At 46.0% G+C, this 13565-nt stretch overlaps 1 protein-coding gene across 1 annotated transcript in view; it reads right to left on the bottom strand.

Annotated features, from left to right (window-relative positions):
* LOC140187433 (medium-chain acyl-CoA ligase ACSF2, mitochondrial-like) overlaps positions 1–13565 on the bottom strand; it is a 174413-nt gene that overhangs the window by 138343 nt on the left and 22505 nt on the right. The window contains exon 6 of the mRNA XM_072242756.1: positions 755–831. Within this exon, the coding sequence (XP_072098857.1) occupies positions 755–831 (77 nt within the window). The remainder of the gene's footprint in view (positions 1–754; positions 832–13565) is intronic.

Raw genomic sequence — 13565 nt, 5'->3', positions numbered from 1 at the left:
CAGTCATGCAAAGGTTAAGTCTAATAACCCTCTCATTACCTCTACGACTCTTAACGAGTCTCATGTGATTGCTATACCTTTAAATAACTCACCAAAAACTCCCCACCATGGATCAGAACTGAAGAAGTCTCTTGCATGAATAGTGAAACATTATCTCGAAAACACAGCAAGTTCAGTTGCCTTGATTTACTACTGCTGTATATACAATGGGGAGGGAACGTCGACTCAGACCATGAGAGGCCTGCGTCGGCATTTTCATGCCTTACAAGGCGCAGATTGGAAGTCTGTGTGGGGCACCACTCCTCACACAGACTAGAGCAATGTGTGATTAAGTACCTTGCTCAAGGACACAAACACGCTGCCACAGCTGAACCTCAAACTAGTGACCTTGAGATAACTAGACGAACGCCTTAACCACTTGGCCACGTGCCCAAAACATGTCCCCCCCCCCCCCCCCCATATACAATGGCCTGGATGACTGAGAACCTTCACCACAGACTTACCTCTTAAGTGTTCAGTCCGAGGGCCACCAGTCACCAGTGTCAGGTTTGTCAGTAGTAACACATCCCAGTAATGAAAAGTCATTACCTACAATCTGAATGGTCATTTTACAGGTGGCATTTCCTTGTTACCCTGTGTTTAAGCAGATTGACAAAGCCACTCTCACTTTAAAGTCATGCCTGGGTCTGACTCTTCACAATCATCCCCCCAGTCAATGGAGAAAGAGGCGGGAAGAGTTTGAGCCAGTACTCACAACAAATTCTTGTAACTTCATCCTGTCCAGGATTTGCTTGGCCAGTTCGGAAGGACACAGTGAACCACCTGAAACTGCTGCAGACAAACAATCAGAACTCAAATGTTAGCTTCCTCTGTCAATGAGGAAATTAACCCATCCAATCACAACTAACCCTTTCCCACAGTGCCATCCAATAGAAATTAACTGTTGCTCATTCTCCCAGCCAATCACAATGAACCCTTCTTCATAGTCCCACCTAATAGAAATTAACCTTTCCTTATTTTCCCATCCAACCACAACTAACCCTTTCCCATGTCCCATCCAATCATAATTAATCATTCCTCATTATCCCACCCAATCACAATTAACCCTTCCCCACAGCTCCATTCAATCATTGTTAACCCTTATGTCCTGAATCAGGGGTTTGACCAATCCCTTTTCTCCCCTGGATGTTGTTGGACTCATTGAGTTCCTCCCACACATTGCTTACTGCTTCAGGTTCAAGCATTAGTAGCCCCCTGCTGTTACCCCTTCTCACTGTCCTGTTCAATCACACCGTTGGTTGTTAAGAAGGCACCATGATGGCAGGTTTCAAAACATCCAGGAACCTAAAACACTGTACTCATCCGAAACTCACTCCACAAGCTCACCATGTGAAGAATACTTAAAAATAACAGACCAAACAAAGTAATTGCTTCTGCTATTAATTTTTATCAGGACCCTGTTGAAGGATTGTATTCTGGTTTGGATATAATGTGTGATACCTGCTCTTTACTTCAGTTCCCACTGTCCAGGCAGCTCTGTGCTATTACAATTATGATTCTTCTTTTTTTGGTGTGCGCCTACGTGCATGCCTGCGTGCACGTCTGTGCGTCTGCGCGTCCGTGATAATGTCTTTTTCATGGCTTTTACAAGGTGCGGAGCGAGAGAGAGACTGTGTAGTGCGCCACTCCTCACACAGACATTTTTGCAGTATTTTTCCCTTTATTTTACGAGGTCGAGTTGCGATCTCGACACTCAACCTGGCACAGATGGAAAGCGTACTCGGGAGCGGCTCCGACTGGATTCGAACCCGGGAACCTCCACTCCCAGGTCCAGCGCTGATGTCATTGCACCACCAGCCAGCCCTACAAATTATGATTCTATTGTCACACCCACTGTTCATTATGTAGAGTTCGTCTTGTGGAGATTTGTTTATAGGCCTTAACCCCCCCACCCCCCACTGCTCCTAGATATTCCCATTTCTTCCTACATCCCTAAGATGTGGACAAATTGGGTGCTGTGAGTTACCAGTAGGAAAATTGGGAAGAATGGAGAAATGGGGCTAATACAGTTGCTTGAAGAACCAGCATTTACTTGATGGGATGAACAGACTACTGCTATGTTTGAAAGAAAGATGAAGGTAGGAAAATATTAAAACGTGAACTGGCATGGGAGAGGTGGAGATTGAGAGAGACAAAGAGTAACTCTGAGTTAACCGACAGAGATGGAGCTGAGATATATTTACCATCCTGCAGGAAGCCATGGAGTAACGATTTCACAATTACTGCTTCAGGAGAAATCAGAGGCTGAAGCGCCCACAGCAACCATTGCTCAAGTATTCTGCAGGGGCTGCACGCCATCAAAATGTGAGAATAGGCTGAGCTGGCACTGACTGTCACTGTCAGACTAGAACCCAGCAATACCATGATGAGCTATCATGGAAGAGAATGTGTTTACTGTGGGCAAATTCCCATCTCCTGCATATGATTCAAAGATTCAATGAAGGGTTCATAACAAGCAGGCACCTCGCAAACCTGTCCCACCCTTCACTGTGGCGTAGTGGTGCTGTAAACAGGGGCAACGCTGAGGTGGTGCTAGCTGGTGCTATAGCCCCAGCAGAAATTGCAATAGCACCAGCGTAGCACCACCAAGAAATTAACTGAAATTTCACATACAAATTGCAGCTGCTTTGCTTTCTCTGTATAGTTTTGAATACAGCTTGTTTCTCCAGTTGATCTAGTGAAACAGCGCCCCCAATTACCATAGCACCCACGCAGCAGTAAAGTTATAAACTCTGTCAGATCCACTCTACACTTCGTTCGTTGTCAGTGTCTTGCCGTTGCTGTCCTCAAATCAGTTAAGCTGATCTAAGGTCACTTAAGGTGGTGATGTCACTCACTCTCACTCACGCGAGAAATTGATAGTATACATCCAGGCGCAGATCCATGGTCTCGCGAGACTAATGGATGCCCCACACATACACACATTGTGATTTTACAAGCTAGCGTGGACCTGGCACGTTCATTATTTTGGCAGTGTGAAAAATGGATTGATTTTTAGTCAGAAAACGACCTCATCCAGAGGAATCAGTGGTGTCTCAGCCTGAGCCTGTCTTAATTGAAAGTGACATGCAGAAAGAAGTAAGTGGGGATGAGGATGACAGCAGTTCATTGAAGGAGTTTGAGGGTGAAGTAGAGGAGCAAGAAATTGAGCAGTATTCGGAAGATAAAGGACATGCAAAGATTGTCCAAGAAAATCGTGAGTATATTTGAGCAGTAGTTGAGTCTCTATGCTATACTGCGAGCCAAGGCATTGCCCAGCAAGGACAGCGGGAGAATGATGGATCTGGCAATAGGGGAAACTTTGTTGAGTTGTTCAGTGTAATTGGGAAGTTTGATAAGACTGCAGCTAAAAAAATAGAGGACAATCCTGGAAATGCAAAAAAACACCCATCACGATATCCAAAATGAAATTATGGGTATTATGGCAGATATGGTCAGACTTCAAATACGTGCAGAAATCAAGGAGGCTGGACATTTTGCCATCATGGTGAATGAAAGTAAAGACTTGAGTAAAAAGGAGCAAATATCGGTATTTGAATAACGAAACAGTGCTTGAAGAATTCTTGCACTTCACTCCAGCAGAAGAGTTGGACGCAGAGTCGCTTCTTAAAAGCATTGAACAGACACTCGCCCAGTGTGGTATTGATACGAACGCGTGTATAGGTCAGTGTTATGACGGGGCGGCAGTGATGTCCGGGTGCATTAACGGGGTACAAGAGAGGTTCAGGAAAGAGGTCCCGCAGGCATTATATATACACTGCCATGCTCACAGACTGAACCTCGTTTTAGTGGATGTTGTGAGCAATGTACCGCATTGGGCGGGTTGAATTTTTTGAAACTGTGCAGCTGCTTTACAACTTCTTTTCAAACCCTGTTGCCCACGATCTTTTCATGAAGAAACAGAGAGAACTGGAATCAACTGCACAGCCCGTGGAGTTGAAGAAATTGTCAGATACATGCTGGGCATGGCAATATACAGCTTTGTGGGCCATAAGGAAATCACTCCCTGCCATTCTAGCTACGCTACAGGATATTATGGGTCAACCAAATGCACGGAGGAAAGTGGAGGCCGGAGCTGTAAACAGACTGATTGACGAACAGTTTACTTTACTTCTCACTCTGTTTGAGGATTTATCCCGAGTCACCAAGTTCATGTCAGACCAGCTACAATCTCCCAGTTTGGAGCTTTCATCCGCTGTGGACTTGGCTCAGTCTGTTATCGATTCACTCTCAGCAAAACGGAGAGAGGAACCATGGAGTGAAGTTCAGACAAGAGCTAGGGACCTGTGCGGCAAGGCCGGTATACAGAGCAGAACACATGAAAGGAGACAGGCCCAGCCACCCCGCCGCCTACATGATTTTGTTGTTGAGTCCCAAACTGAACGCACACCTGTCACATCCTCTGATGACCTTCACAAGCACTGTTTCTATCCGGTTATAGACAGACTTCTGACTGAAATGAAAAGACGGTTCTCAGTTGAGACTTGGGGTGTTCTGACTGGAGTCTCAGCATTGAGTCCCAAACACAAACTCTTCCTAGACAAGAATTGTCTTTGGCCAATGGCCCAATACTATGGAGTGACTGAAGTGAACCTGACTGCAGAGCTACATCAGGTTCAGCGTCTGCTGAAAATAAAACAAAAGCAAGTACAGACAGCAAATGACATAGTGGAATTTCTAGGTCCAATGAGACCCTACCGCGATGCATTTATAGATTTATACAAACTAATCTGCATATCACTGACTCTGCCTATGACATCTGCTTCATGCAAACGGAGTTTCTCTTGCCTCAGACGCCTCAAAAACTACCTAAGGAATAGCAGCAGCGATGCTCGGAACAGCAACTTGTCCCTATTGGCCATAAACAGCCGGAGGACCAAAGCACTTGACATCCAGAAAACCATTGATGCTTTCACCACCAATCACAACAACAGATGGATTGTGCTTCTCTGAAAACATCAATGGTGAGTGCAGTTGATTTTTAAAAAATTTGGGCCAAGACTAATGCTGATTATTATTATTATTTTGTGGTGGATACTCCATAGTCTTTATGTTTCCTGCAAATCCTAAAATATTACATTTACTGCTATTAAGCCTACTGGTTTTGCTTAGACTTCCAAGCGGTGATTCTGTTGATTTTTGTTTTAAATTCAGTAGCCGAATTAATTGAGGTACTGCATGGTCAGAGTACGATTTGTCCAACTTCTGGTAAAGCCTTGCATCTGTTGTTTGCCTTATTTGACTTTAATAACTGTGTATCTTTTGGCAGTATCTGTCTATGTAATGTGAATAGCAGTGGACATTGTGGGTTAGTGTTGTGTTTTTCAGATGAAAAGCAAGCATTTGACACTGATTGCGGGATTGGTGCGTGATTCACGTTGTGCTCTGTGGGTCGGATGCTCTGTTGGTTTGTTTGTTTATGCTCTGTGTAGCCCGGGTTGTCTCTGATGCTGTTGACCCTGTCACAGTTCACTTCTATATTATATTCATCAATTGCTGTTGCCTGTGAATCAACAGAGGCATTTATAGTAGGCTGACTTTTGAAGGCCACGCGTCTGGAATTGCGAATACATATTACCACAGGGTACATCCCTCAGCACCATCACTGAATAATTCAGCCCCACTGTAGCACCAGCAAGAAAAAATCTCTGGCGCCACCACTCGCTGTAAAGCATAGCACAACATTTTACAGTAGCAGCAAGCGGGGTTCATTTCCCACCTCTGCCCGTAAGGAGTCTGTACGCTCTGCCCGTAAGGAGTATGTGCTGTCATGTGTGACACCAAGCAGAGTTACTGGACGGATGATGCTAATGAGAGAGATAACGGAGGACAATGGAGAAACATTCAAAATGCTAATGAGAGAGAAGGGAGAGATTAACGGGAAAGAAACACAATTCAGATATTGACAGACTGGTTGCTTTGAACCTGAACTGTTTGAAGTTTGATGGACAGGTGCTTTCCCCAGCAGGGGGATAAAAGAAGCAGGTTTGCTAAGGCACGAGACACACCACAAGACCCTGGAAAGAGCAGTGTGCCCCCACAGGTGGTGAGAGTTTGGAGGACCGGTTTGCAGGAAACAATCAGAGGTTCACAGGGTGCAAAGGTACGATCGGTGGGAACCTGGGGTGTGTGTCTGCCCTTGCCTGGGTGCCAGGTTCACCGCGGAAGAACGATCATATCCTGAACGGATGGGGTCACAGTTGGTGATCACAGCGGGATTAGAAGACATCAAAAGGTCTGCCTGAAACCAACTGCGAAGACATCAAAAGGTCTGCCTGAAACCAATTGCATTTCCCACTCTCTCTCTCCAATGGTACAACAACAGTGATTACTTCGAACTGCACTAAACTGAACTGAACTCTGCTTCACTTAAGACTGATCATTTTACCCCTAGACTGCGATAGAGCTTGGTTGATTCCTATTACCCTAGTTCTGTGTATATGTGTGTATTATCATTGCTAACCCGTTACATTTATATCCTTACGATTAGAGTACTGTATTACTTATTTCTTTAATAAAGTTTTATTAGTTCCTAGTCATCACAGACTCCAACGAGCGTTCCATTTCTGCTGGTTTGACAACCCAGTTACGGGGTATGTAACATGAGTGGGGGCTCATCCGGGATTTTGAACGCCAAAATTTGGGACTGGGTAAATTGATTGGGTTAAAATTCCTGAAAGAAAAAAAAAGGGCAAATGGTAGAAATGGAGAATGAGGAATTTCTAAAGGCACCAACCTTGGAGGCATTAGAGGATGCCAGGAAATCAGAATTGGTGACTGTTGCAAAACAGTTGAATCTTTTTAAGGGGAAGCCAACAATGAGGAGAGCGGAGATGTACAGAGCTATCGTTGAGCATTATGTATCTAAAGGAGTGTTTCCCCACGGGGAGCTGGAGGTGGTGTCTATGGGCATATGCAGCAGTGCAGCTGCAGACGGAAAAGTTAAGACTCGAGCACAAGTTTCGAGTAAAGCAGCTAGAACGAGAAGAGAAGCAGTTAGAATGGGAAGAGAGAGAGAAGGAAAGGGAGTTTGAACTGGAGAAGTTAAGGATGACGCTAGAGAGGGACCAAATGCCGAACCAAGGTGAAGGGTTCAGGGCGACCCAGGAGGTTAGGTTGCTTCCCTCATTTGAGGAGGCCGATGTTGATCGGTACTTTCTACATTTTGAAAAAGTCGCTGCAAGTCAGGACTGGCCGAGGGATAAGTGGGCTGTTTTGCTTCAGAGTGTACTTAAAGGGGAAGGCTCAGCAAGCTTACTCGGCATTGTCCACAGAAGATACCCAGAGGTATGATGTGGTGAAAGAGGCTATACTCAGGATTTATGAGTTGGTCCTGGAGGCATACCGGCAGAGGTTCTGGAATGTGAGGAAGCAGTGGGGCCGCACATATTTAGAGTTTGCCCGTGATATGCAGATGTATTGTGAGCATTGGTGCGCCTCGAAAGGGGTCACTGGGAATTATGACAGACTGGTACAGCTAATACTGATTGAGCAGTTTAAAGGTTGTGTCCCTGAAGGTATGAGGCCCTATCTAGATGAGAAAGAGGCAGAAACGTTAGCCGCAACTGCTAAGTTAGCAGATGAGTACGCGTTAACACACAAAGCAAAGGTTACCCTGAGTAAGAGCTACCAGAAGGGTAGTCGACAGGGCGGAGAAAGTCCGCCAGAGAAGTCAGAAAGTAAGCCGGGGACTAGTGAGAAGGATAAGGAAGACCGGAAGCAGTCTGGTAGGAAGTCTCCTGGGGTCGTATGCTATAATTGTGGGAAAACCGGTCACATTGCATCCAGGTGTTTTGCCCCAAAGAAGGAGACAGGGAAAGGAAAAACGACGACTCCGACTGGCTGTATTGAGCCAGCAAACAAACCGTTAGAGGAGAAGAGGTCTGATAGAGTTCAGGAAGGGCGCGAGGAGTTTATTTCGGCCGGATTGGTGTCGGTGAAGGAGGGGTTAAACCCGGTGCCAGTGCAGATCTGGAGAGACACTGGGGCTTGTCAGTCATTGATCTTAAGGAGGGTGTTAGACTTTAGTTCAGAGACCCAGACTGGGGAGGTCAGTGTGACAAAAGGCATTGGGAAGGGGGCTGAAGCAGTACCTTTGCACCAGATGCACCTAAAAAGTGACTTAGTCTCCAGATCAGTCACGATCGGGGTGAGGCCCGAACTACCGATGGAAGACGTGGAGGTCTTACTCGGTAACGACCTTGCAGGTGGAGATGTGTACCCAGCAGTAAAGCTGACGAGCAAGCCTGACAGGACTGAGGACCCGCCCATGGACTCACAGATTATCCCGTTTGCGCAGTGACTCGGCGCATGTCCAGAAAGGCTGACGAAGTGAATGTAGATTTAGCTGAGACGTTTTTGCCAGCCTTGTACCGGGAGGGGTTAGAAAGTGAGAAGGAGCATAGTGGAGCAGAAGGAACTGAGGGAGTTGAGGTAGATTTATCATTAGTGAGGAAGGAATTTATAAAGGCACAGGAACGAGACAAGGAGCTGATGGTTTTGACGGAGACAGCTCTCTCTGAAGCAGAAATAAAAAGGGAACCAGTGGGCTATTATGTGAAGGAGGGAGTACTGATGAGGAAGTGGAGACCAAGTACCGTGCCCGCAGATGAGGAGTGGGGGGTGGTACACCAGGTGGTAGTGCCGAAAATTTATGGGGACGAGATTTTTAACTTGGCCCACAAGATACCCCTCGGTGGATATTTTGGGGTGAGGAAGACAGTCGATAGAATTATGAAAGAGTTTTACTGGCTGAACATGAGGAAGGATATTATTGAATATTGTAGACGGTGTCATTCCTGTCAGGTGGTGGGAAAGCCGAACCAGGTCCTGCCTAAAGCACCCCTTCGACCGATACCCGCTTTCGGGGAACCTTTTTCCCGAATAATTGTGGATTCTGTCGGTCCCCTGCCCAGAACTGCGAGTGGGCGGGAGTACGTGATGACTATGATGTGCGCTGCCACCAGGTTTCCAGAGGTGGTGCCCCTGGCAAGCGTCAAGGCTCCCGCAGTAGTAAAGGCGCTTGTGAAATTTTTCACTACGGTGGGGCTGCCCAGGGAAATCCTGTCAGATCAGGGGAGTGTCTTCACATCTCACACATTCCGACGGATGTTGGATGAGATGGGAGAAAAGCAGATTTTGGCCTCCGCGTACCACCCGGAGTCCCAAGGGGCGTTGGAAAGATTCCACGCAACATTAAAGACCATGATTAAAATTTATTGTCAAGAGAATGCTAGGGGCTGGGATGATGCCTTGCCTCTTCTGGTATTTTCCGTAAGGGACACAGTTCAGGAGTCATTCGGGTTCAGCCCATTTGAGCTCGTCTTCGGTCATCGGCCCAGAGGACCCCTGACCTTACTGAAAGAGCAATGGTCCAGTCCGACAGTACAGGTCAATGTGATTGATTATGTTTTAAAATTTCATGAGAGGCTTAAAAGGATCTGTTACCTTGCCAAAGAAAATCTACAACACTCCCAAGCTAAAATGAAACAGTGGTATGATAGACGTGCCCGCGAACAAGTCTTTCAAGTGGGCGATAGGGTCTTTGTTCTGTTTCCAGTGGTAACCAACCCCCTCCAGGTGAGATTCCACGGTCCGTACAAAGTGATTAAAAAGATAGACTCTTTGAATTGCTATCGAAGTGCCGGACAGACGTAAGCCAACCCAATTAGTACACTTTAATATGTTAAACACTTACCACGATCAGAAAGCAGACCTAGTTGGTGTTATCATAAAAATTAATGAGGCTGGGGTGCCAACTGATAAGGGAAAACCTATCTTGAAAAGATAAATATGGTGCCGACCAGATTGGAGAACTCTATTGTTTTGGCCAACTTTGCTGATAAGGTCTCTCACTTAACCCCCGGACAGAGTGAGCCGCTGATAAAGCTAATTAACTGGCATGCAGATGTGTGTCCGGATGTCCCGAGGCGGTGCAAGGGGACGGTACATGATGTTGTCGTTACATCAGACCAGCCTATTAAACAACACCCCTATAGGATGAACTTGGAGAAGGGCAAGCTAGTGGAGAAAGAAATTGAACACATGCTAGCCACAGATATCATTAGGCCATCCAAATCGGAATGGGCATCCCCCGTGTGGTTGTCCCGAAAGCCAATGGGAGCATACGATTCTGTACAGATTACAGAAAGGTGAACGCCATCACAAAAACTGATGCTTACCCCATCCCAAGGGTAGACGATTGCATCGATAAAGTGGGGAGAGCTACGTACATCACAAATATCGATTTGCTGAAAGGGTACTGGTGTGTTCCTTTAATTGACCGGGCTAGAGAAATCTCAGCACTTGTCACTCCATCCGGGTTATACGAGTATAATGTTTTACCTTTTGGCATGAAAAATGCCCCAGGGACCTTCCAAAGGATGAATAATTTGGTGATAAAAAGGTTAAAAAACGCAGAAGCGTATATTGACGATTTAGTGGTCTGGAGTGACACGTGGGAGGAGCACATTGTGGCGGTAGAGGAACTGTTTAAACGGCTGTCTGAAGCCAACCTGACAGTGAACCTCGTGAAAAGTGAGTTCGGTCACGCTCAGGTCACTTATCTGGGATATATGGTAGGACGGGGCAGCTGGCACCGATGCAGGCTAAGGTGTAGGCTATCTCTGAAGTTCCCATCCCGATGGACAAGAGGGCCCTGAGAAGGTACTTGGGGATGGTGGGGTACTATCGGAAGTTCTGCAAAAACTTTGCGGATATTACCCTCCCTCTTACTAAGCTCTTGCCGAAGAATGTGAAGTTTGTGTGGAACGATCTTTGTCAACAAGCCTTCGAGAGTCTGTCACCACCCTGTATTGAATGCGCCTGACTTTTCAAAACCCTTCTCCCTAGCAACAGATGCCAGCGATGAAGCGACAGGGGCGGTGCTGTTGCAGACAGACAAAGAGAAAATTGAACACCCGGTGGCTTATTTTTCTAAGAAGTTTAATGTCCATCAGAGAAATTATTCCACTGTGGAGAAGGAATTACTGGCAATCATACTGGCATTACAACATTTTGAGGTTTATATTTGTCCGGCACAGAAACCACTGATAATTTACACTGATCACAACCCATTAGTGTTTTTGGCCACAATGAAGGATAAAAACAAATGCTTTCTAAGTTGGAGCCTGGTCTTACAGGAATTTGATATGAAGATAAAACATATAAAAGGAACGGACAATATGATTTCTGATTGTCTGTCAAGGTGTTAAAACTTAAAGTTCTCTGTATTAGCCGAATAGCTGATGACTACCTGTATATTAGTGTGTATATTAAAATGTGCATTCATGCCCATAATTTTTACCCCGGTAAAAAATCCTTTTAAGGGTGGGGGTGTCATGTGTGACGCCAAGCAGAGTTACCCGACGAATGATGCCAATGAGAGAGATAACTGAAGACAATGGAGAAACATTCAAAATGCTAATGAGAGAGAAGAGAGAGATTAACGTGAAAGAAACACAATTCAGATATTGACAGACCGGTTGCTTTGAACCTGAACTGTTTGAAGTTTGATGGACAGGTGAAACCCCAGCAAGGGGATAAAAGGAGCAGGTTTGCTAAGGCATGAGACACGCAACAAGACCCTGGAAAGAGCAGTGTGCCCCCACAAGTGGTGGAGTTTAGAGGACCGGTTCGCGGGAACCGATCAGAGGCTCACAGGGTGTGAAGGTACGATCGGTGGGAACCTGGGGTGTGTGTCCGCCCTTGCCTGGGAGCCGGGTTCACCGCGGAAGAACGATTGTATCCGGAATGGATGAGGTCACAGTCAGTGACCACAGCGGGATTAGAAGACATCAAAAGGTCTGCCCGAAACCAACTGCGAAGACACCAAAAGGTCTGCCTGAAACCAATTGCATCTCCCATTCTCTCTCTCTCTCCAACGGTACAACAACAGCGATTACTTCGAACTGCACTAAACTGAACTGAACTCTGCTTCACTTTAGCCTGATTATTTTACCCCTAGACTGCGATAGAGCTTGGTTGATTCCTATTACCCTAGTTCTGTGTATATGTGTGTATTATCATTGCTAACCCGTTACATTTATATCCTTATGATTAGAGTACTGTATTACTTATTTCTTTAATAAAGTTTTATTAGTTCCTAGTAATCACAGACTCTAACGAGCATTCCATTTCTGCTGGTTTGGCAACCCAGTTACGGGGTACGTAACAGTACATTCTGCCCATAGGGAGTCTGTACGTTCTGCCCGTAAGGAGCCTATACGTTCATACCGTAAGGAGTCTTTACGTTCTGTCTGTAAGGAGTCTGTACCTTCTGCCCGTAAGGAGTCCGTACGTTCTGCCCGTAAGGAGTCCGTATGTTCTGCCCGTAAGGAGTCTGTACGTTCTGCCCGTAAGGAGTCTGTACGTTCTGCCCGTAAGGAGTTTGTACATTCTGCCCATAAGGCGTCTATACCTTCTGCCCGTACGGAGTCCGTATGTTCTGCCCGTAAGGAGTCTGTACCTTCTGCCCGTAAGGAGTCCGTACGTTCTGCCCGTAAGGAGTTTGTACATTTTGCCCGTAAGGAGTCCGTACATTCTGCCTGTAAGGAGTCTGTACGTTCTGCCCGTAAGGAGTCCGTACGTTCTGCCCGTAAGGAGTTTGTACATTTTGCCCGTAAGGAGTCCGTACATTCTGCCCGTAAGGAGTCTGTACGTTCTGCCCGTAAGAAATCCGTACTTTCTGCCCATAAGGAGTCTGTATGTTCTGCCCGTAAGGAGTCCGTACGTTCTGCCTGTAAGGAGTCTGTACGTTCTGCCCATGACTACATGGGTTTCCTTCTGGTGCCCCAGTTTCTTCCCACAGTCCAAAGACGTGTCGGTTGGCAGGTTAATTGGTCAGTGTAAATTGTCCCATGATTAGACTTAAATTAGAGGATTGCTGGGTGGTGCAGTGAGGAGAGTGAGGAGAGGCTTGATGTTTGAATGGAACTTCTGACAGATTTGACAGGATGGGCATAAAGAGTATATACTCTAGTATATCTGATATTTAAGAAGGGTGGGAGGCAGCAGAAAGGAAACTATAGACCTGTTAGCCTGACATCAGTGATTGGGAAGTTGTTGGAATAGATTGTTAGGGATGAGATTATGGAGTACCTGGAGGCACATGACATGGTTTTCTGAAAGGAAGATCCTGCCTGACAAACCTACTACAATTCTTTGAGGAAGTTACAAGCAGGGTAGACAAAGGAGATGCAGTAGACGTGATGTACTTGGATTTTCAGAAGGCCTTTGACAAGGTGCCACCATGAGGCTGCTTAGCAAGATAAGAGGTCATGGAATTACAGGGAAGTTACTAGCATGGGTGGAGCATTGGCTGATCGGCAGAAAGCACAGAGAGTGGGAATAAAGGGATCCTATTCTGGCTGGCTGCCAGTTACCAGTGGAGTTCCACAGGGGTTGATGTTGGCACTGCTGCTTTTTACAATGTATGTCAATGATTTGGACTATGGGATTAATGGATTTGTGGCTAAATTTGCCAATGATACAAAGATAAGTGGAGG

Source organism: Mobula birostris, chromosome 24 (genome assembly GCF_030028105.1).
Source record: "Mobula birostris isolate sMobBir1 chromosome 24, sMobBir1.hap1, whole genome shotgun sequence".
Taxonomy (NCBI): Eukaryota; Metazoa; Chordata; class Chondrichthyes; order Myliobatiformes; family Myliobatidae; genus Mobula; species Mobula birostris.
The sequence above is the reverse complement of the archived record's forward strand: the minus strand, read 5'-3'. Positions and strand labels throughout refer to the sequence as shown.